The 19,811-nt window shown below is 50.8% G+C and overlaps 1 protein-coding gene across 10 annotated transcripts in view; it reads left to right on the top strand.

Annotated features, from left to right (window-relative positions):
- IRAG1 (inositol 1,4,5-triphosphate receptor associated 1) overlaps positions 1 to 19,811 on the top strand; it is a 142,218-nt gene that overhangs the window by 60,643 nt on the left and 61,764 nt on the right. For 7 of the 10 annotated variants that reach the window (XM_070491091.1, XM_014844181.3, XM_014844182.3 and 4 more), the window contains one exon: positions 4,490 to 4,647. The exons of 2 other annotated variants lie outside the window; for them this stretch is intronic. In XM_070491091.1, the coding sequence (XP_070347192.1) occupies positions 4,579 to 4,647 (69 nt within the window). In that variant the 5' untranslated portion in view covers positions 4,490 to 4,578. Of the gene's footprint in view, positions 1 to 4,434; positions 4,648 to 19,811 lie in introns of those variants that run through there. One more of the 10 variants, XM_070491090.1, reaches the window with a different exon arrangement.

Genomic DNA, 19,811 nt, shown 5'->3' with positions numbered 1-19,811 from the left:
CACCACCATGCTTATCCCCACTGGGAATGCACACTCCAGTCCTCTGCTGTGGGGCGGGTCCTCATGCTGGGTCAGAACTCCTGGTGGAGGAGGCTGAGCAGAAGAGGGGAAGGATGATGGGGCTTGGAATCAGACTAGCCTGGTTTATAATCCTTGGCCTGCCACTTCTTCGCTGTGTGATCTCAAGCAAGTTGCTGAACCTCTCTGATCCTTAGTTCCTTAATATATAAAATGGAAACAATAAAACCCATCTCATGGGGGTTAAATAAGATAGCACTTGAAATGCATCCAGCATAGTGTCTGATACTCAGCAGGCAACCTAGGAATATCTAATGAATGAAAGAATGAAGAAAAGTATATTCCTTTGCTTTTCTTCGTGAGCATGGCCAGGGGCAGATAAAATATTTAAATATGGGTTAGAGACTTTCAACCTTCAGTTACACCAATGACTGGGTAGTTATCTGAGCAGAGGCTCTTAGATGATTTGCACCAGGTACAAAGGTAACTGGACCCAATCAGGTCGCGTCCCTCCTTCTGCACCTCAGTTTTCCTTCCTGTGAAATGGGCCAGGTTATGCTCAAGCACTGGTGGGGGGCGGGGCGGGGGGGGCGGCAGAGTGAGTAGCGTCCAAAGAGCTGATTGGCTCTTGGCAATGACCCACCTGCCCCTCACTGACCAGGCTGGAGAGGCAGCAAGAAGGGCCTTGAAAATGGATTAAAGAAGGAGCCGCTGGGAGACCAAACGTTTCTGAATATTTTTTCCTTTTATGGCCGGTGCTCTAGATCACCGCTTCCTGGAGATTGTGTTCTAAACTTCGCCGTGATGGATGCGAGGTCCGCGTGCCCACGAGCTCCGGCGGAACCCAGATGTCACCCCGGGGGAGGGCCGCCGCTGCTACCTTGCTATTTTAAGCCGCGAGTTTATAAGAATGGATGGGAGAGAAAGGAAACAGGGCCGAGCAGCGTGGGAATGGCCTCGGCAGGCGGGGCGCAGGGCCCCTCCGGGCAGCAGTCCGGCCTCGTCCAGGGTGGGGCCGCAGCCGGCCTCCACTCTGCGGCTTCCTGCGGCAGCTCGCACCTCCTGGTGCTTGTCTGTCTTGCCCCGCTTCTGTTTCGCTCTGCTTTCCGGCCCTGGGACTGACTCCCGGTCTTTCTGGAGGAGCGAGAGTCAGAGGAAAGGGAGAGATTCTCTGATGCGACTTTGGAATTCTAGGATCGCAGGATCCTATGGGATGGGACCATCAAGTCCGTGGTTTGTTGTGACCAGGAAGAGTCCAGGATTTTAGGGACCTCCAGCGTTGGAAAAAGCCCCTGAAGTGGGTTGGGAATCCTGTGACCCTTGCCCCAGCCTTTGCTGGAACTCTCCCTGGAATGGGGAGCTCACTACCTTAAGGAGCAGCCCATCTTCAGATGGTTCCAACCACTAGAAAGTTTTCCCTTGCTTTCATTTGACCTTTCAGTCATTGGTGGTCCTCCATCCTTTGGGGACAACAGAACTACATGAATGGCTTCCAAATATCTGACAAGAGGTTTTATTCCTCCCTGCACCTTCTCTTCTCCAGGCTAAAGGTCTTTAGTTCTTGAAACGCAAATTCTTGTCTCCCTGCCTCCTGCTTCCCCTTTTTTGAACATGGTTCATTTGTCTAAATCTTTGTTAACCTGCAGAGCACAATACACTTTGTATAGATTAAGACGTAAAGGAAAAGTGGAACTGTCACCTCCCATGTTTTACAAATCATACTCCTATTAAGACAGCCAGGACCTGCACATACATCACACATCATTTTAAGAGGTTTCTTGGGCAGTGTAGCCTATTTCCCTAGTGGAACTGGGGATTGTGGATACTCTTTTCCTCCCCTCAACCTTTGTTATCAAATACTTTGACCACTGATGTCACTGCTGCTGAAGTCCAAGTGAAGGTGATAGAAATTAATCATGGAGTTCATCTTTGGGCAAACTGGATGCTCAGTTTATTCATACATTTGGGGTGGGAGCCACAGCATGCCCTGGCCCCATAGCTCTCATTCCCAAGAGCCAGGCTAAAATCGTATCTCCCTGCCCTCCAGGCCTCCAGCTCTTCTGTTTAGACAGTCTATTCAGCATTTGAGTGTTCGTGGCTCAGCTCAAACACTGATTGTAACGTGGAATCTTCACTAAAACTGTATCCCACCTGTCATAGCTTCCATAGTTAAGGACCCTTTTCTGGGATCCTGCATCTTCTCACTTTCAAAGTATTTACCCCATTATACTGTTTGCCAACTGCCTCCCACTACTGGACTCTGCGCTTCTCGAGGCCCAAGACCACGTCTTCATCATCTTTACGCCACCAGCACCCAGCACAGGGCCTGCAGGGGGGAAGTGTAAATGAGTGTCTGTGGCGAATGAATGAATGAATGAATGCCTCAGTTCATGGCTAGTCTACTTGAGACGAGGTTCCTCGAGCTGACCAGCAGGGGTCACCCCAACTGTTCCACCACAGAGAGTGACAAAAGTCAAGATGGTGGTTACAATGACCATCCCAGGGGGCTAAAATTCTCGAATTCTTTAAATACAAATCAGCAAATACAAAATCCAGTATTTGTTGGCTAGAGCCGACGAGGGGTCTGATTCATAGTGGACACCCAGGAGATTCATCCAAAAAGCTCAGTAGGGACTCAGTAAATGGCAGCGCCCTTCATTCCCCTGTGTGTCCCAGCAGCCTCCTGGCTGCGGCTGAGGACCGGCTCTGAGGATGACATCTGTGTCGGGTGGTTTTCCTCTGCCGTCCAGCAGAACAGCTCCTTCAAGGAACCTCTGAAGGTCAAGATTGGCGGTTCTTGGTCCTGCAGGTCCCTGCGGGCTTCCCCCAGTGTGCTAGGGCAAGGGCACCTGGAGGAGTTTGGGAGCAGGAGGAGGCCAGGCAGAGCCCTCCGGACTCCAGGCAGCCTTCCTGGGCCGCAGACTTCCATGCACTGGCCGCTGTGAGCACCTGCTCCGTGCTGGGCGCGTCATCTCATTTCATCATCTGAAGGATCCTGCAGGGGAGGCATTCTTATCTCTGACAGGGAAATGAAGGCTCGGAGGTGAGGTCAGCGTTGAAGGCCACACAGCCAGTGAGGGGCAGCGTGGGGACTCAAACCCGGGTACCTGGTTCCAAGCCTGTGCTCTCTCCCCTCGCTGTGCCGCCTCTCTGGATGGAGAGCTCGCATCACCTGTCTCCTTTGCTAAGAGGAAGCGGGGGAGCCAGACCCCTTGGCTGGGTCTGTTGCAGAGATCACGGTCCCAGACCTCTAGACTGGCAAGACATACGAAAGAGCTGTTAGCAGTTACAAGTTTGTAGTTACAAGTAGACCCCACCCAAATTGACTTAAACACAAAGAGATTTAGTTGTTTGTGTAACTGGCTGGTTCCGAAAGAGTTCAGGCTGCAGGTGAACTTTGATCCGGGCTCCAGCTTCGTTTGTCTGCAGGTCTCTTGACTCTGCCTCCCTCTGTGTGGGTCGGTTCCACCCTCAGGCTGGCCTTCCTCATGGAAGCAGAATGGCAGGGGCAGCACGCTGCGCCACCCAGAACAAGAGGAAGCTTCTGGGTCTCAGAACACTGTCGTGTGCTCATGGGCTGAGGCTGGATCTGTTGTCTATCCCTGAGCTGTTCACTGTGGTGATACGGATGAGATTGTACTGATCGAGGTCAATCCTGGCCAGGCCTCAAGGCTGCCAGCCCACAGGGATGGGATCAGCCTGGCGAGGGAGCCCTGCGCACGGCCACAGGGTCTGTCCTGCCTGTTGCCTCCAGAGTCGTGGCTTTAGCAGGGCTGACGGGCCCAGCGAGGCCTGTCCCCTAGTGAGAGAGCCCCGTTGTTGGGCTCAGAATTGCTGCTGAAGGATGTGAGGCAAGCTGTGGGGCGGGAAGTCAGGAAGCACCTTCCCCCCACCCTCCCCCACCAGAGACGGCTGTGGGGCAGAGCGGAAGGAGCCCTGGCCTCAGAAGCAGGAAGATCTGGAGTCAAATGCTTCGTTCCTAGTGTGATTTGGGCAAGTGGCTGCCGCTCTCTGCAGCCGTTCTCTCATCTGTAAAATGTGAACGTTAATGTCTGCCTCAGAGGTCACCGTGAGGGCTGAACTAGGCGATGTTGGTGATGCTCCTAGGGTAGTGCCCGGCATCCAGCAGGTGCTCAATAAATGTACTCACGCATACGTCTAATCCCAATGGCGTGTCCTCCATGAGCTGTGGCCTTGAGGAGCTCGAAGCACTTTTCTCCCTTCTGGGATAGCTGTGTTTACTGTAAGGACCAAATTAGATGCAAAATCTCTAAGGTCACTTCTGACTTTGTCAACAGAGCCAGAGAGCAGGAGGAAATGTCATTCCAAATGTCCCCTGCACGCCTGTTCCGACCCCCTGTTGATGCAAACTCAAGCAGGCTCTCTCTGCAGCTCGTGGCTCCTGGAAATGGAATCCAGCTGGGGTCAGGGATGGGAGCCGATTTGACTTGTCCTTTTGGCGTCTCCTCAGCCTGCGGAGCCCAGGCCTCCCGGAGCATCTTTGGGGCTGACGCAGCGGAGGTTCCGGGCACACGCGGCCACTCCCGCCAGGAGGCTGCCATGCCCCACATTCCCGAGGACGAGGAGCCCCCTGGAGAGCCACAGGCAGCCCAGAGCCCTGCCGGCCAAGTAAGTGCCCCCCCTCCCTGCAGCTAGCCCGGCCGGGGCCAGCCAAGCACCTTGGGCTCAGGCCCCACTGCCTGGCCGGGCCAGAGGTTGTGCCCACAGCCTGTGCGGGCTGCGGTGGGCGCCCGGGGAAAGTGTGTGGCTTCCACACTGAGGAAGAAATACCCAAAGTTCATTTGAATCAAACCAGGGCCCCACATACCCTGAGAGTGGAACCTTCTAGGCTGCCTGACCGAGGCCTCCTGGGAAGTCCAACCACCCCAACCCTGCAGGCACCCTCCTGGGAAGGAGGAAGACCAGAGGAGAACCATGGGCACAGAGGGCTCGTCCCGTTAGGGTTGGGGCAGCAGCAAAGGGTCATTTAAACTGAGTCCGCTTCAAATGAAGATCAAAATTCCGTAGTCAATGGTGAGCAAGATTTCCAGCAAAATTGTATTATGAAAAAGGAAATGATGAAAATGAGTTAATTTAAAAGGTCTCTTTGACATTGTATTACAGAAGTGAAGTTATGAAAACAAGTTATTTTTAGCTATGCATATTACAAAGTATAGATACATACTACTTTTTAGAATGAACAAAGAATTAATCTAGTGTGTTGATTTTGGTGTCGGTATATTTATTTTTATACCAACAAAATGATCTGTTGACATGATACCACATCCTTCACATTTCCCTCCGCAGCACCTTCACAAGAGATGCTCTTGTTTAATGTTTAAGAGCTCCATTCGTTTTCCCCAGGAACTCTTTCAATCTTTCAGTATTTGAGTCATTCCCCTCGAAGAACTTAGCTTGCCCTCTTCCTCATAACTTTGTCTTCGTTTGTTAACCGATCCAGTTCCGTCTGCCCCTCGTTGGTCCGGCACCTTGCATGTAGAGTAATCCAGTGTGGTTTTCCAAACTTCATGAACTTGACAGTTGGTTGGCACCGAACTTGTATTGTCCTGTCATAGCTGACGGTTGTCCGAACTGCCCTGAGCCACGAGACACTTGTGAAGCGAGGGAAGAATGTCTGAGGGAGCACGAATTTGATAAACGGGCAGACTCGTAGTGAATATTTTCATGTTACGATGACGTTTGCTTCCTTACACATCATAGCTGTGGGAACTTAGATAATAAATACTTAGAAAAGAGTGGCCTCTTGTATCTCCACATCCCAAGCTCGTGGGATGGAGATGTTGCAGAACTTGGCAGCCTCGGGGAGCCCTTGCATTCCTAAATGGCGTTGCGCCAAGCCCCCGTGCCTTTGGCCACAGGCAGCCAGCTCAGGGGTTTACTGAGCCCTGCTTCCCGGGAACGTCTTGGGCCATGTGGTTGCCGCTTGTCAGTTGCTCTCAGTGGCTCTGGGTGGCTCCTCTGCTCCTCTGCAGATGACATCTGGCCTCCCCCCAAACTGAATGCTCCGCTCTGCCCCTTTCTTTCTTCTGTTCCTCACCCAGTATGGATGGGTCCCCCAAAGCATTGCCAATAGCAAACTGTAAGGTTTAACCAATGGAATTTTTTTTTTAATATACTGAGAGCTTGGAGATTAAAGAAGGGAATGCTACAGAGCAAAACATTCAACAAGTAGATTCAAGAGTGACTGCTTCCGGTCCTCAGGTCACGATTTTGATGGGTTCTGTCCCCTTTGTGCCCCTCCTCTCCAGCCTGGCCTCCTTGCCATCACAGTCCCTGAAATTGTTGTGTCACTCACAACGACAGAGCCTTTAAGCCAGATTCTTAAGCAAAATCTAGCTCCTGAATCCTGGGCAACTCCCCCAAACAGCTGCCATGCGATGCTCCCCAAGAATACAAGTGTTCCTAAAAAATAGTCATAAAAGATCGGCAGAGATGCGACCACCCTCATGAAGAGAGCCTTTACGTTCAGTTCAGTTCCTCTTGGTTCTAAACTTCTCTAATCAATAGATGCTTCAAACCTTCTCCTCAAGAGACACAAAACCAGGTAGCACAAAACCCGCCAGCGCTTCTGACCATCTTGGCTTCAGACCACAAGTAAGTGCAGCCGCCCTGGGGCAGAGGGAAGGGCAAGATTCCAGGGACGCCCAAGCAGGGGAAGGGATCCGTGAGCTCAGCGCACGGGCAAGGGTCCGAGAGCCCTGGCGGAACAGCAGGAGCTCCAGATTCCAGGTCCTCACAAGCTCACTCTCCCTGTGACCTTGAGTCAGAAGTGGACTTCTATGACATGACGGGGGGGGGGCCCATGGTGTCTGAAGGTCCCGCGAATGCCACGACTCTGTCTCCCTGCTCGTGGGAAGTCAGGACAATGAAGAGGCTGTTTGCAGGTCCGATGGCCTCTGCATTGCCAGTCCAGCAGGAGAAGGAGCCATGAGGCATTCAGGTGAGCTGGAGCCAGGATGCCCAGGTCCTATAAGGGAGGACCATTAGCACAGGACTTAAGAATCTGGACTGTGGAGTCAGACCAGGCTGGGCTCACATCACAGCAACTCAACATCCTGGTCAAGAGACCAAGGGAGTCTGTTCACTTTTCTGTGCCTTCAGTTCCTCCTCTCTTCCCCAGGGCAAGCGTTAATGACCGCCTCCTAGACTGTCCAGCCCAGCCCTCAGTACCTTCTTTGGCCTGAGGGACCGTGGAGCTGGGGCAGGTTAGACCCGAGACTGAAGGCCACATCAGATTCAGTATTCTTTTTTAGTTTTTGTTTTTTGAGGAAGATCAGCCCTGAGCTAACCACCACCAATCTTCCTCTTTTTGCTGAGGAAGACCAGCCCTGAGCTAACATCCGTGCCCATCTTCCTCTACTTTATATGTGGGATGCCTGCCACAGCATGGCTTTTTGCTAAGCGGTGGCATGTCCGCACCTGGGATCCGAACCGGTGAACCCCTGGCCTCTGAGAAGCGGAACGTGCAAACTTAACTGCTGCTCCACCAGGCCGGCCCCAGGTTCAGTATTCTTTTATTTTCTGCCCTTTCTGACAGGCACTGGCCCTCCCTGAGTTCTCCAGAAGCCCACAGGGCATCATCAAAGAAGAGCGGCTCCCTCCATTGTACCCATCAGACAACCCACAGTGGGCTTCTCAGGCAGCACAGCCTGAGGGGAGGATTCAGGCCTGTGAGCCGGGCTGGAGCCTCCAGGGTCTGGAGCCTGGGTCCCTGGGAGCAGGGGCAGCCAGGCAGCCAGGGAAGGGGGTTGTCCAGGAGGACTCGCTGGAACTCCTGGTACCATGTGAGTTCCCATCTGTGAAGCAGGCAAAGAACAGAGCATCCTTCTGAGTTTACAGCTCCCCGGGGTCCAGTCCTGCCTCTGGTTCCTTCGGCTCCAGCCCTCATTTCCCATTGGCGGCATGAGCACTCACTGCGGTCTTCTCACACAAAAACACAAAAGCTGTAGGCCTAGATCCTGTTTTTCTTTTTTGCACACACACACACACACACACACACACAGACTCTTGCACGTACACAGATTCTCACACACAGACACACACCCTTTAGGTTCCTAATCAGAAGCTGTAATCAAAATCCACAAAGAAATAAAGCTTCCCAACAATGCCCTCTGAGGCTGTGTCCTGAGCATGTTGTCTGAGCTGGCCCTTCAACAGGGAGTGTCAAAGGGATGAGCTTGTAGCCAGGGGCTTCTGGACACAAGCCTGGGGCCTTCGGGGACCACAGGATGACAGACTGGCAGAGCTGGAAGGGATCCCAGATCGTGTCTAAGCCCCCTCCTTTAGGCGGGCAAAGTTCTGCACAGTGCGAGCCCCAGACCGTCATCTGAGAGCTTGTTAAACCCCGGTTGCTCAGCCAGCCTGGACCTGTAGAATCGGGTCTCCGGTGGGTCTTGGAATCTGCAGGGAGAGCTCCACTGGGGAGCTCCCCACCTCACAGGGACGTCCGTGCCGGGGTTGGCCAGCTCTGCCTGCTGGGCCAGCTGGATTCCGCCTCCCCCGTGACTCTCCCTCAGTCCTGCCCTCCACAAGGCCTGCAGAGGAATGAAACCTGATGATGCAGGAAGGTGCTTTCTGCCTCTTCCCAGAGTCTCTTTTCCTCCAGTCCCTCCAGTCTTTGCTCCCATGACAAAGACTGTGTCAGAGGTTTGCCTAGACCCTCCTGTGGGCACATACCTGCCTGTCTCCCCCTCACTGTGGGGCAGCAGACCTGGCCCCAGATGCAGTGTGACCAGAGCATCAGTGATTTGCTGGCCTGCGACTGGCAGCCATGTTAGAAAACTGACTCATTGGGGTAGCAGGGCCTCCTCAGAGGCGCCTTGCAAACCTGAGGGTGCAAAGAGGCTCCTGTTGGCTGTGAGAGCCCCCATTTTGCCGGCTCTAACTGCTACCTGGACAACTACCATTTCCTCCAAGAGTTTCTAGAAACCCAAAGGCAGGTCCATGTGAGCTCATGAGTAGACCTCACATCTTTCACATTACCTGCTCCAGCATCCCCCACCCCACCCCCTGACCCCACCATCTCCATTGTCCACAAAGCCACTTAATAATAACAGCTAACCACGTGCCAGGTACTATTATACTGTATTAACTCATTTAACTTCCAATCAACCTAATGAGGGGGGGTGTCATCATCCCCATTTCACATCTGAGGAGACTGAGGCACAGAGAAGTCAAGTGCCTTCCTCCAAGGTCACACAGCTCCTAAGTGGCAGGCCCAGGATTTGAACCCAGGCAGCCTGGCCCCAGAGCCCACACTCTTAGTCTCTACCCTGCACTGAGCACTGTAGACTTTGCCTCTGGGGCCCTCTGTGAGAGGTGCCTGGGCCAAGGGGACACTGTCCTGTGCTCCCAAAGCTCTTGTCTGAGAGGACCGACCTGGGTCCCTGCAGAACTCACTGCCATTCAATCCCCAAAGTGCCACAGCTTCCAGTGCTGTGTCCCCCAAACCCCTTCTGCCCACCGTGCTCCCACGTGCATGAGCCTGTGGACCGGGATCCTGCCCAGACACTGTGCTGCCTGTGCCTGGTCCTGTGCAGTCCCTTCCTCCCTCTCCTCCAGCCAGATGATGCAACAGCATGCCGTGATGCACATGGTCTCCTAGAAACACAGATCACCAAGCTGTCCCCGGCCCAGGCCACACACAAGGGTTACCCTCACTCCGGGTCTCCCTAGGTGCCTACTTCGTACCACCCTTTCTGATGCTCTAGGCAGAAAGTGATGCTTAACCCTCTTGTACGGTAGCATCTTGTTGACTTAAGGCCGTTGCAGTGCTCATCTAACCAGTGGCAACCCTGCTCACACCCCACTCCCACTTTTTAATGAGCCGAAGTGAAGTTGGAGCAGGCTCTGGAGAAGCACTTCTCTGTGTGTGGCCCTAACAGGAAGGGATCTGCCTGTGAATCTCCTAGAACCTCTGACCAGGAAGCTGCTGGGCCTCCTCCTCCTCTTTTGGCCCAGAGTTGGAGAGCATGGTAGCTGCTGCCATAACAAATCTGGAATTCTCTCCCTGTCTGTGTCAGCGTGGGGAGAACCCCATCCTGGCTCACCACCATCATTCAGCAGGTTGGGCCCAGAGCCGATCCTGCTCGGCCATCCTTATAGAAGAGAAGAGCACCAAGCAGGGTTCCCAGGCAGCCAGCGGGTTCCGGAAGGTACAAGAAACCTTCCATTTCATAGGGACACAAGGTATAAGGAGCATGGCAGAGTGGAAAGAGCTGGGCTTCTCATCCCTGAGTGTGACCCTGGGGGAGTTATTCATTTGGCCTCAGTTTCCACATCTATGAGCCACTAACAACAGCAAAGCTTTAAGGCCCCCCTCTCACGTTCCAGGCACTGTGCTTGTTGCATACGTTATCTCATTTAATTTTCACAATACCCCTGTGAAGTAGGTACTATCATTATTGCCATTTCCAGATGAAGACTTTAGGCACCAAAAAGAAATGTAACATGCACAGGATAACACAGCTAAGTGGTCGAGCCTAGAGTCAGACCCAGGCAGCTTGCCTTTAGTTACGAGAATAATCTATATACAGTGCGAAGCAAAGGACTCGGCACCAGGTGCTCAGGCCCTAATAAAACACAAAACAGTTTGCAAAAAGCTTTCACACGTATCACTGCCAGGGGTCCTCTAACACCACGCTGAGGACAGAGATCCTCATCCCCAGGAAACTGGAAGTTCAGAGCAATTGGTATCGTGTCCAAATGCAGGGAAAGAAGCGAATACGTGGGGCTCCTACTGCGTTCTTTACACTCATCATCTCAGATAACCTTTGCAACACCCTGTAAATCAGCGATGACCACACCCATTCTACAGATTAGGAAGCCAAGGCTTGGAGAGGTTAAACTAGTTGTCCGAAGTCTAGTCACAAGGAAGTAGCAAGGCCTAGGTTCCACTCTTTCATGGCTGTAAGCCAAGAAAACAGGGCAAGATTTATTATTTTTCTTCTTTCTAGTCCAGAAAATACTCCTTTATACTGCAGTGGAGTTTGTCTGAGCACATGGGAAAACTGTTCACTTCCATGCAACAGGTACTCAACAAACATGGAATTGAGTTGAATTTACTCAATAAATATTTCTTGAATTTGTTCAACAAATGTTTACTGATACCTAGCTAACCTAGGCCCCGCTCTCAGGCAGTTCCCTTCCCGGTGGATTTACAATCGAATGACGGTTCCCTCTGATCTGATTTGCTCTTGTGTTCTCTTATGACCTTGTCTGATCAGGAATCAGAGGACCCTTGTTCTGCGCTATCCCCGGGAATATCTAGCGCTTAACAAGAAACTTAAGTACGTAAGGTGGACTGTCAGCCTTTTCCTCCGTTTTCCCTCCCCTTGGCTCTTCAGGCCCTGTCTTCACTGGCCAGCAGACTGGGGTGCTGTCTACACCTCCCTGGAGACCCCTTGGGAAATGTGTGCTCCCTCACTGGGGGAAAAAGGTTTAGGACCGAAAGAATCAATTTTCTATCAGGAATCAGATGAAGACAAATTAATGTGTGTAAAACACTTGGAACCTGTAAGGACTTTGCAGAATGGGGACCCCCCGCCAGCCCCAACTAACCAACTGAGAGCCCTCATGCCCTGCTTCCTCTGTGACAGGCACTGCTCTGAGCACTTTACACGTAGCTACCTCACAATGACTCTAAGGGACAGCTACAATTATTATCCCATTTTACAGATGAGAAAACCGAGGCAGGTAAGTACACTCTGATCGCTAGAAACCAGGCAGCACCTTGGATGCTCCAACTGAGGATTTTGAATTCATCCTCTCTGAGCTCATTTCCACTTCTCTCATCACACCCTTTGCAAGAACAGCTTCAATTAAGATCGTCAATGAAATACCTTCAAATAAGTTATCCATAAAGCACTAGGATCTGGTGTACAAGATATTGGGAACGCCTATTGGGTACCTGCTCTGTGGCCTCATCCCTCCAAGGGAGATATTATTATTATCTTTATTTTATAAAAGAAGAAACAGACTCTGCAAACTATGTGACTCTCCAGAAGTCCCACAGTCGTGTCATGGTTGAGTAGAGATTCAAATCCAAGTTTCTGTTGAGGTGTTCCTGCCAGCTTTGCCTCCTTCCCTGGCCCCACCCAGCAGTAGAACCAGGGTCCTGGACACCAAAGGCCCTGGGCAGGTGGAGCAGATGCTTGAGGCCCCATCCTCTATGGAAAAGAAATTTGGAAAGGGTCAAGAGGACAGTTCCGCCAGGATGGCTTCTAGTGGTTCTGGTCACAGAGTGAGAGCTGTGAGATGGTAGCTGTGGAAGTGCCTAGGACAAAGCAGAAAGCGTTTTAGCAGTGTCAGTTGTTGCAGAAGGTCAGGAATGTGTATTACAATGATTTCTCCTTAGTTCCTATTGTGAGCAGTGGAGTAGCTCGCCATGTTTTGTTTCTCTGCTTCCCCTGTCAGACTGCATGTGAACCACTTAGGGTCAGAAGCTGTCTTTCATGTGTGTATCTCCAATTCTCAGCATAGGCTCTAGCATGCGGTGGGAGCTTAGGGAAAGGCGGATGGAGGGATGGAGGGATGGAGGGATGGAAAGATGAGTGGGTGGATGGATGGATAGACAGATGGTTGTGTGATAGGTTGGGTGGATAATTAGCTGACTGAATGATTAAATGCCTGGATTGAAGGGAAGAAGAAATGGAGGGAGGAACAGCATTAGGAAAGCAGGGAGGAGGAGAGGATAGAAGACAATGATGGATCAATGGCTGGCTGGCCGGGTGATACACTCTCCACGGAGTAAGGCTAACAGACATTGTGTGTATTTCCACACCTCTGAAGTCTGTTGGCATGAGAGGAAAGACTGTGATGAAGAAGGCAGGATAATCTGGTGATTATTGATCCCTGACCTCTAGGAATAAAGTGGGCAATGGCAGGAAAGAGGGTCCACCAGAGGCCGGGCAGGCCCTGGTGCACGGAGGGCTCCACAGGGTGGGTACTGGGGAACCTTCGAGGAGCTGGAGAACTGGTCCTTGGCGCTTGGCAGGGCGGAGCCCCACCACCAGCAGACCTCAGCAGAGCCGCTTCCGCTGGCTCCCATGCTCTTAGGACTTGCCACTGGAATAATCATTTTCTCGCAAGTCCCCGGAGAGTCTTTTTAATCCTGTCACAAGAACGCTAAGTCCTCTCTGTGGCCAGGCCTCTCTCTACAGAAGCAGTCCCTGTTTGCCCTCTAGGCTGTGAGAGAGGCACGCAGGAATAGAGTCACAGCAGTGCTCGACCTCCACCATCACCCTCACCATCAACATCATCATCATCATCATCATCATCATCATTCTTGCTTTATCTCATCTAATCCTTAAAACAAGCCTGGAAAATGGGGATTATTTGCTCCACATAATGTTTGAGAACCTGAAACTCGGAGAAGTTAAGTAACTTGCCCAAGGTCACCCCGGTGGGATTCCCATTTAGGCCTCTCCAACTTCAGTACCCTACACTGTCTTCTGGCAGGTTCCTCCTCGCGCAGGCTGTCTGCCAGTGCCCAAGAGCAGGAGCTAAACTCTCCACTCCTGCCTGGGCTGGGGCAGGGGCTGTAGCTTAGAGCTTCCTAGGGCAGGCCTAGTCACGTGACATCGGGGAACGGGAGATAACATTCCCGTCTCTGACACTGGCCTATATTTATCCCTGCGCCTAAGCGGTTAGGAAACTGTAGTGCATTCCTGGGAATTTATGAGCGAAATAAACATTTAAATGTTTCTATAAGGTTTATTTAAGGAGAACAAAATGTGAGCTGCTGGTTTATTGTAGGGCGAGCTTGCCAGGAGACGACCCAGCCCCTCAGACCTTGACTGCTCCAGGGAAGGACAGGGCCCCGGCAGGGTGAGAGGGGGTGCCCCTGCTGTCTTCCCTCCAGCTCAGTGTTCAGCCTCGTGCTAGCTGGAGAGCTTCCTGGAGAAAGGAGCTTGTGAGGAGGGGCGTAGCTGGGAAGAATGAGAGGGAATTGGAGGCCTGCGGGACATCAGGAACCAGAGGAGGTGAGACCAATGACCTGCAGAACACCATAAGGGTAGCGTGTGTAATGGGAAGGCCAACGGGCCTGGGGTTCAGTCCCTTCCACTCTTTGCCAGCTGAACAGCCCTAGATGAGTCCATTTTTTTGTTGGTAAAGTGGGGATTGAAACGAGAAAAGAGAGGAGAGAAAAGAAATGTATCAATCACCTTCTCCGAGCTCAGGGCCTTCCCTTTCCACTTCTCATTTCCTCTTCACGATTCTGCAAGGCCAGGAGGTATTATCACCTGCAATTTGTAAATGTAGCCTGGGGTTCATATGCGGATTTGTGGGAGGATTAATTGAGAAAACACAAGGGAAGTATCAGGGCCAGGGCCCAGCACACAGTAGGTCTGAGGAAGCGTCACTTCCCTCTGCCCACATTTGTTTCTTTGCTTCTCATGTCTGTAACCCACAAAGGGCATCCCTACCTGGTCTGAGATGCAGGTGGTGAGAGAGGGAGTGGAGCCAGGGGCAGGTGGCCTTGGAGGTGAGCTTCTCTGGGAGTCATTGGTTACTGCGGCTTGGACAGCCAGAGGCCCCTCAGGAGATGCTCTGTGGCTCCATGGCCAGAAGGGCTCGGCCTTCCCAATTTAACTCCGAGGGGTTGATCAGACCCAAATCTAAGATCAACAATCTCCTCAAAACCAAATTCCCAAGTAATGAATTCCCTCCTAAAGGCGACAATAACAGAATACAACACCTGACATATGGGGCATTTACTAGGTGCCGGGTGTCCTTCCATGAACTTTCCGTCTGGAGCTGCCAGATTTAGCAAATGAAAATACAGTTATGCCCACGCAATATCTGGGACACAGCTATACTAAAAAATTATTCGTTGTTTATTTGAAATTCAAATATCGCCGGGCATCCTGCATTTTATCTGGCAGTCCTATTTCTACATCAACCCATTTCATTCTTTCTTGTAACTACCCTGCAAGACATTCACAGATGAGGTAACTGAGGTGCCAGGAGGCGTGGAGGTCACTTGCCCAAAGTCACATAGCTCGTAAGAGGGAAGCTAGACGGTGAAGCAGTGTGGCTCCCCAGCCTGAGGCCCTGCCTCCCGCTTGCCAGCTCTGATGAGCAGGAGACAGGATGGCTATTTCCACTGCCTTAAACCTGGCGGAACTCCCCCCAAGGGCCTCTGGCGTCTTCCCACACTCTCCCCCGGATCACTGTCTCCCCAGTGCCTGTGAGAACGAAACCCGCTGGCACAAGACATGAAATTTCCTCACAAAACAGTTTTGCAGAAAACTCGGAGAGGGCCAGCCTGGTGGCGCAGTGGTTAAGTGTGCCTGTTCTGCTTCCTGGTGGCCCGGGGTTTGCCAGTTCGGATCCCGGGTGTGGACATGGCACCACTTGGCACACCATGCTGTGGTAGGCGTCCCACGTATAAAGTAGAGGAAGGTGGGCATGGATGTTAGCTCAGGACCAGTCTTCCTCAGCAAAAAAAGGAGGATTGGCAGTAGTTAGCTCAGGGCTAATCTTCCTTAAAAAGAAAAAAAAACTCGGAGCAATTGCCCAGAGCCTGCTCAATCATTCTGGGAGCCGATTAGGGGAAGAATACTTTGATGTTATTACTGTATACTTTGCACACATTGGAAGGAGAGTGAGGAGCATTCCCGGACATTCCATGAGGGGATTAGAGGATTTCTCCCCGATTGCTTTGGGCCTCCTGGTTTTTAAGCAGCTTTGAGTTGTGTGTGTTCATGCTTACCTGCTTGGCACTTGCCACCCCTGGCTTGTTTCTGCCTTTCTGTGTGGGCACCTCTGTCCTGACCCTCCTCCTAGTGAGGGTGCCTGCGGTCCCATGCTCGAGGGCCACCCCAGGAAAGGTTTGCTGCAAGGCATAGAAAAGTTCCACCAGAAAGCAGCACCCCCAATGCCTTGTGGGCCACTTGCCTCACAGGTGTCAATACTGAGGGCACCAGGCCCTGGGCCCTCCCTGGGGTGGGGCTGAGGAGGGTACTTCCACCCACTCTCTATCCCATTGTGTTAACCAGGAAGCATTTCAGAGGCCTGCCTGCTTCCCCTTGTCTCCCCAGGCCCTCACCTAGATCAGAGCACATAATAGGTCTTTGGTAAATGTTTGCTGAATGAATAGACAGAACGAAGGATAATAATTGAGAATGTTTACAGACTGACCCCTCTCTTACAGTCTGAGACTTTTGAAAGCTTTTATGAGTCAATCATAAAAAGAAGGCTAAAACTGTCTGCACAATAAATAATTGGATGGAGCTGGAGGAGTAAGCTAAGGAGGGAGGGAGGGGGAGAGAGAGAGGATATCATGCCAGTGAGGAGGGTAAGAAGTAAATGGTCAAAAGAGCGGTGAGGATGGGAGGTCAGACTTGTCCCCCTTTCGTATCCTCTGGAAGGTGGGAGTGAAGAGCGGAGCTCTTTCTATATTGGCCTGCTTGCCTGCTGAACGGTTCTTTAAAGCAGTCCTTCTCAGGGCCTGGACCACATGGAGCACGGCTTCATCAGTTCTCAGGTCAAACGGTTTAACGCCAGAGTCAAACCATGGAAAGTCAGAAGGAGCATGCTTTTCTCTGTATCTGCTAGGGATATTTATATTTATCCAATTGTTCCCCCATTTTTATAGTTTCCTGATTTTATATCTTATATTTTATTGTTGGTTACTTTGAGAAATAGGTAGTGTATCAATAAAATACTGTAAATAAGTGAACTGTATTTTACTTAGCAGCCTGAATGTATTAAACTCCTGGAAACGGGTATACAGTATAACCCTATCAGCACCACAATTTTTTTTTAAACACAACACGCAGAAATTAATATTTGACCCCTCCTGCCCCTTGACATAGATCTACCCCATCTGTACCAATGCATGCTGGGAATTTACAGAAGCCCCACCCCCAGGGACAGCAGAAACCGTATGGCATAATGAGCATGAAAATGGTGTTTTAGCCCAAGTGCATTTCTTCTTGTTCGCCAGAGGATTCATACAAGAAAGAAATTCTCTAAATATGACAAGCATGAAAAAAGGTAATTTTCAGAGCTCAAACTTTCACAATCAAAATAAAATCCACCCAGGGAAGGAACTTCACACTGGCTGTAAGCCGTCAGTATTTTGATTGGCGTTGCCATGGCAACAGTCACCAGGGAGGCCGGATAGGAAAGGAGGTCCACCAAGATGATGTGGGAGTTACACAAGATGAGCAAGTCCTAGAGATCCATTGTACAGGGGGTGCCTATAGTTAGCAATACTGTATTGGATACCTAAAAATTTGCTACGGGGATAGATCTTATAAGTGTTTTTATCACAGTAATAATAATAATAATAATAATAAAATAAGAAGGCAGGAGGAAACTTTCGGAGGTGATGTGTAGGTTTATGGTACAGATTGTGGTGAGGGTGTCATAGGTATATACTTATCTAGAAACTCATCAAGTTGTATATATTAAATACGTACAGCTTTTTGCAAGTCAATCAGACCTTAATAAAGTGGTTGGAAAAAAAAGATGTCAGTGGTGAAGGTTTTAAGCACAAGCTTCCTGTGCTCCAGAAAATCAGGACAGGTTAAGAATTGTATGCTACGGGGCCAGTAACTCAGATGCCTTCAGGGTCATAAGCTGACTCCAACCAAGGGCTCCTCTGCAGAAATGTGGACCCAAGATTGCTTCATCTCTTGGTTTTTCAGGAAAAGCAGGAAATCCAGACCTTTATGGGAATTCTTCCAGTTATGAAATGTTGGTAACTAATACAAAAACTGTGAGCGCTACTCACAGCAAATGGGTCCTCGGGCCTCTAATCTGCACCTCTGAGCTCAGAGAACAGGCTTCAGAGGGTGCTAATTCCCTAGCTGAGACCCAAGAGACCACAACAAAAAGAAATCCTTGTAGTGACCTGAAAAGAAGCCTCTGGAAAAACTCCAGCCCTTCCTGCTCCCCGGAGAATCTGCACAGTAGAAAAGCCCCCAATCTCCCCTCTTCCCTGGCCTTCCCATTTAACTTGGCCCCTGCCCCTGGCCCTGCCTGCCCCAGCCCAGCCCATCACCTGCCATTTTGACACACTGCTTCCCCTTCTTGACCTGAGCGGCTTCCCTGGGTACTGTTCCATGTGTGTCCTCAGGCCCCACCCCATGCCCCAGGATCTTCCTGCTTTCCTCCTGGCCCCTTGGAAGGCCCCAACGTCTTTGCTGCTTGTTGGCCTCCCACTGGGGGAGCCTGGTGGACAAAAGGTGGGGAGAATGGAGGAGGCCACCATTCATTTTAATGATAACGGTGATTAACGGGTATTTGTAGACCATATGACACTTAGCAAAGTCATTTTCTAAGTCACATTCGTCATTTCATTTTGTTCACATAAGTTTCTTCTGAGACAGAGCGGGCCTTTGACCATCCTACACTTGTGGGAACTGAGGGACAGTGCAACGGGAGGACAAAGCAAGTGACCAGCTCACCACCGGCCCATGGAGGTGATACTATCGATAGAAAGAGTCGTTCGGGGCCAACTCCCTGGGAGTCTCTTCCAGGAGGAGTCCTTGACAGAAGGATGCATGTCGTGTTCTTGGAGGGACTGGAGCTCTGCAGTTTGGGAACAGATTGGCCGGTCCTCTCTCTAGCCACAAGCATCATGCTGACTCCCTATCACTTTACCTTGGCCAACTGTGGGTGTCCAAATGGAGAGTGACACAGCTCCAATTGACCAGGAGCACCTCAAAATTCCTATGGGGCAGATGGATGATTTAACAATTGGGCCTCTTCCATCATCTCAACCAATGTGAATCATGGGGATCCACGGATGGATCTGCTGTCAACATTTCTGTGTTTTCTCTTTGGGTAGTCAAGTTATTCCTAAGCCTAACCCTCAGCATTCTCTATCTCCAAAACGATAAAGACCAAACTCCCTGGAGCAGCACCCAAGGTCCTTCAGAAGCCAACTCAACCTCTTACTCTAGTTTCATATTTTTCCCCCATCCCTGAACTCTCCCATCTCACATACTCCACAGTCCATGCTCCAGTCACACTGATGAATCCATAATGCCCAGTTATGCCTTTGATAATGCTGTTCCCTTTGCCCAAAACTTCTCCTCTAATATCTTTATCTTGGAAGCTCCTGTTCAACCCTCAAAACCCAGCTCAAATATCCCCTCCTCTGGAGAGTCTTCTCCAACTCCTCTGATAAGAGAGTTTTCTTTCCTCTCCTCTGAGCCTTCAGAGAATGTGGTCCATCCCTTATCATCTTATGTTTATTATAAGTATTAACTACTTCTGCATCCCTTGCTTGACTGTGAGCCCTTGAGGGTTTTTGTATCTCAAGCTGCTTCTGGCACATGATGGATAACTAAAATGTGTTGGTTCAACGAAAGAGAAAAATAATCTCACAGTAATATAATCATTTATTGAAAACAGCAGTCGCGTGCTAGGTGCTTTATCAACATTATTTTTAGTCCTCACATCAACATTGTTAGATTTTATGATCACGGGGCATAGGGAGATTAAATAACTTGCCTGAGGACACACAGCTAATAGACGATGAGCAGAAACTCATGAGCAGAGCCCAGGTCTGTATGACTCTTCCAAATGGCAATGCTGTTTCCTACTCCTCCTATCCAGCCAAAGTCTGCGCAAACTTCCCTTCCCTGGAGATTCTGAGTCTTCCCCCTCCCCCAACCTCTGCAGCTTCCTCCAGCTGACGAGGTCCTGGAACACGGAGATCTGGCACTCCCTGGCTGGGCTCTCACACAGAGACTCTTCGCTAGCTCACCCTGCCTTACATTTGAGGCCAAGGGAGGGAAGATATGCAAATAAAA

This window comes from Equus asinus, chromosome 20, assembly GCF_041296235.1.
Source record: "Equus asinus isolate D_3611 breed Donkey chromosome 20, EquAss-T2T_v2, whole genome shotgun sequence".
NCBI lineage: Eukaryota > Metazoa > Chordata > Mammalia > Perissodactyla > Equidae > Equus > Equus asinus.
Note: the sequence above shows the minus strand (reverse complement) of the source record. Positions and strands in the feature narration are given on the sequence as shown.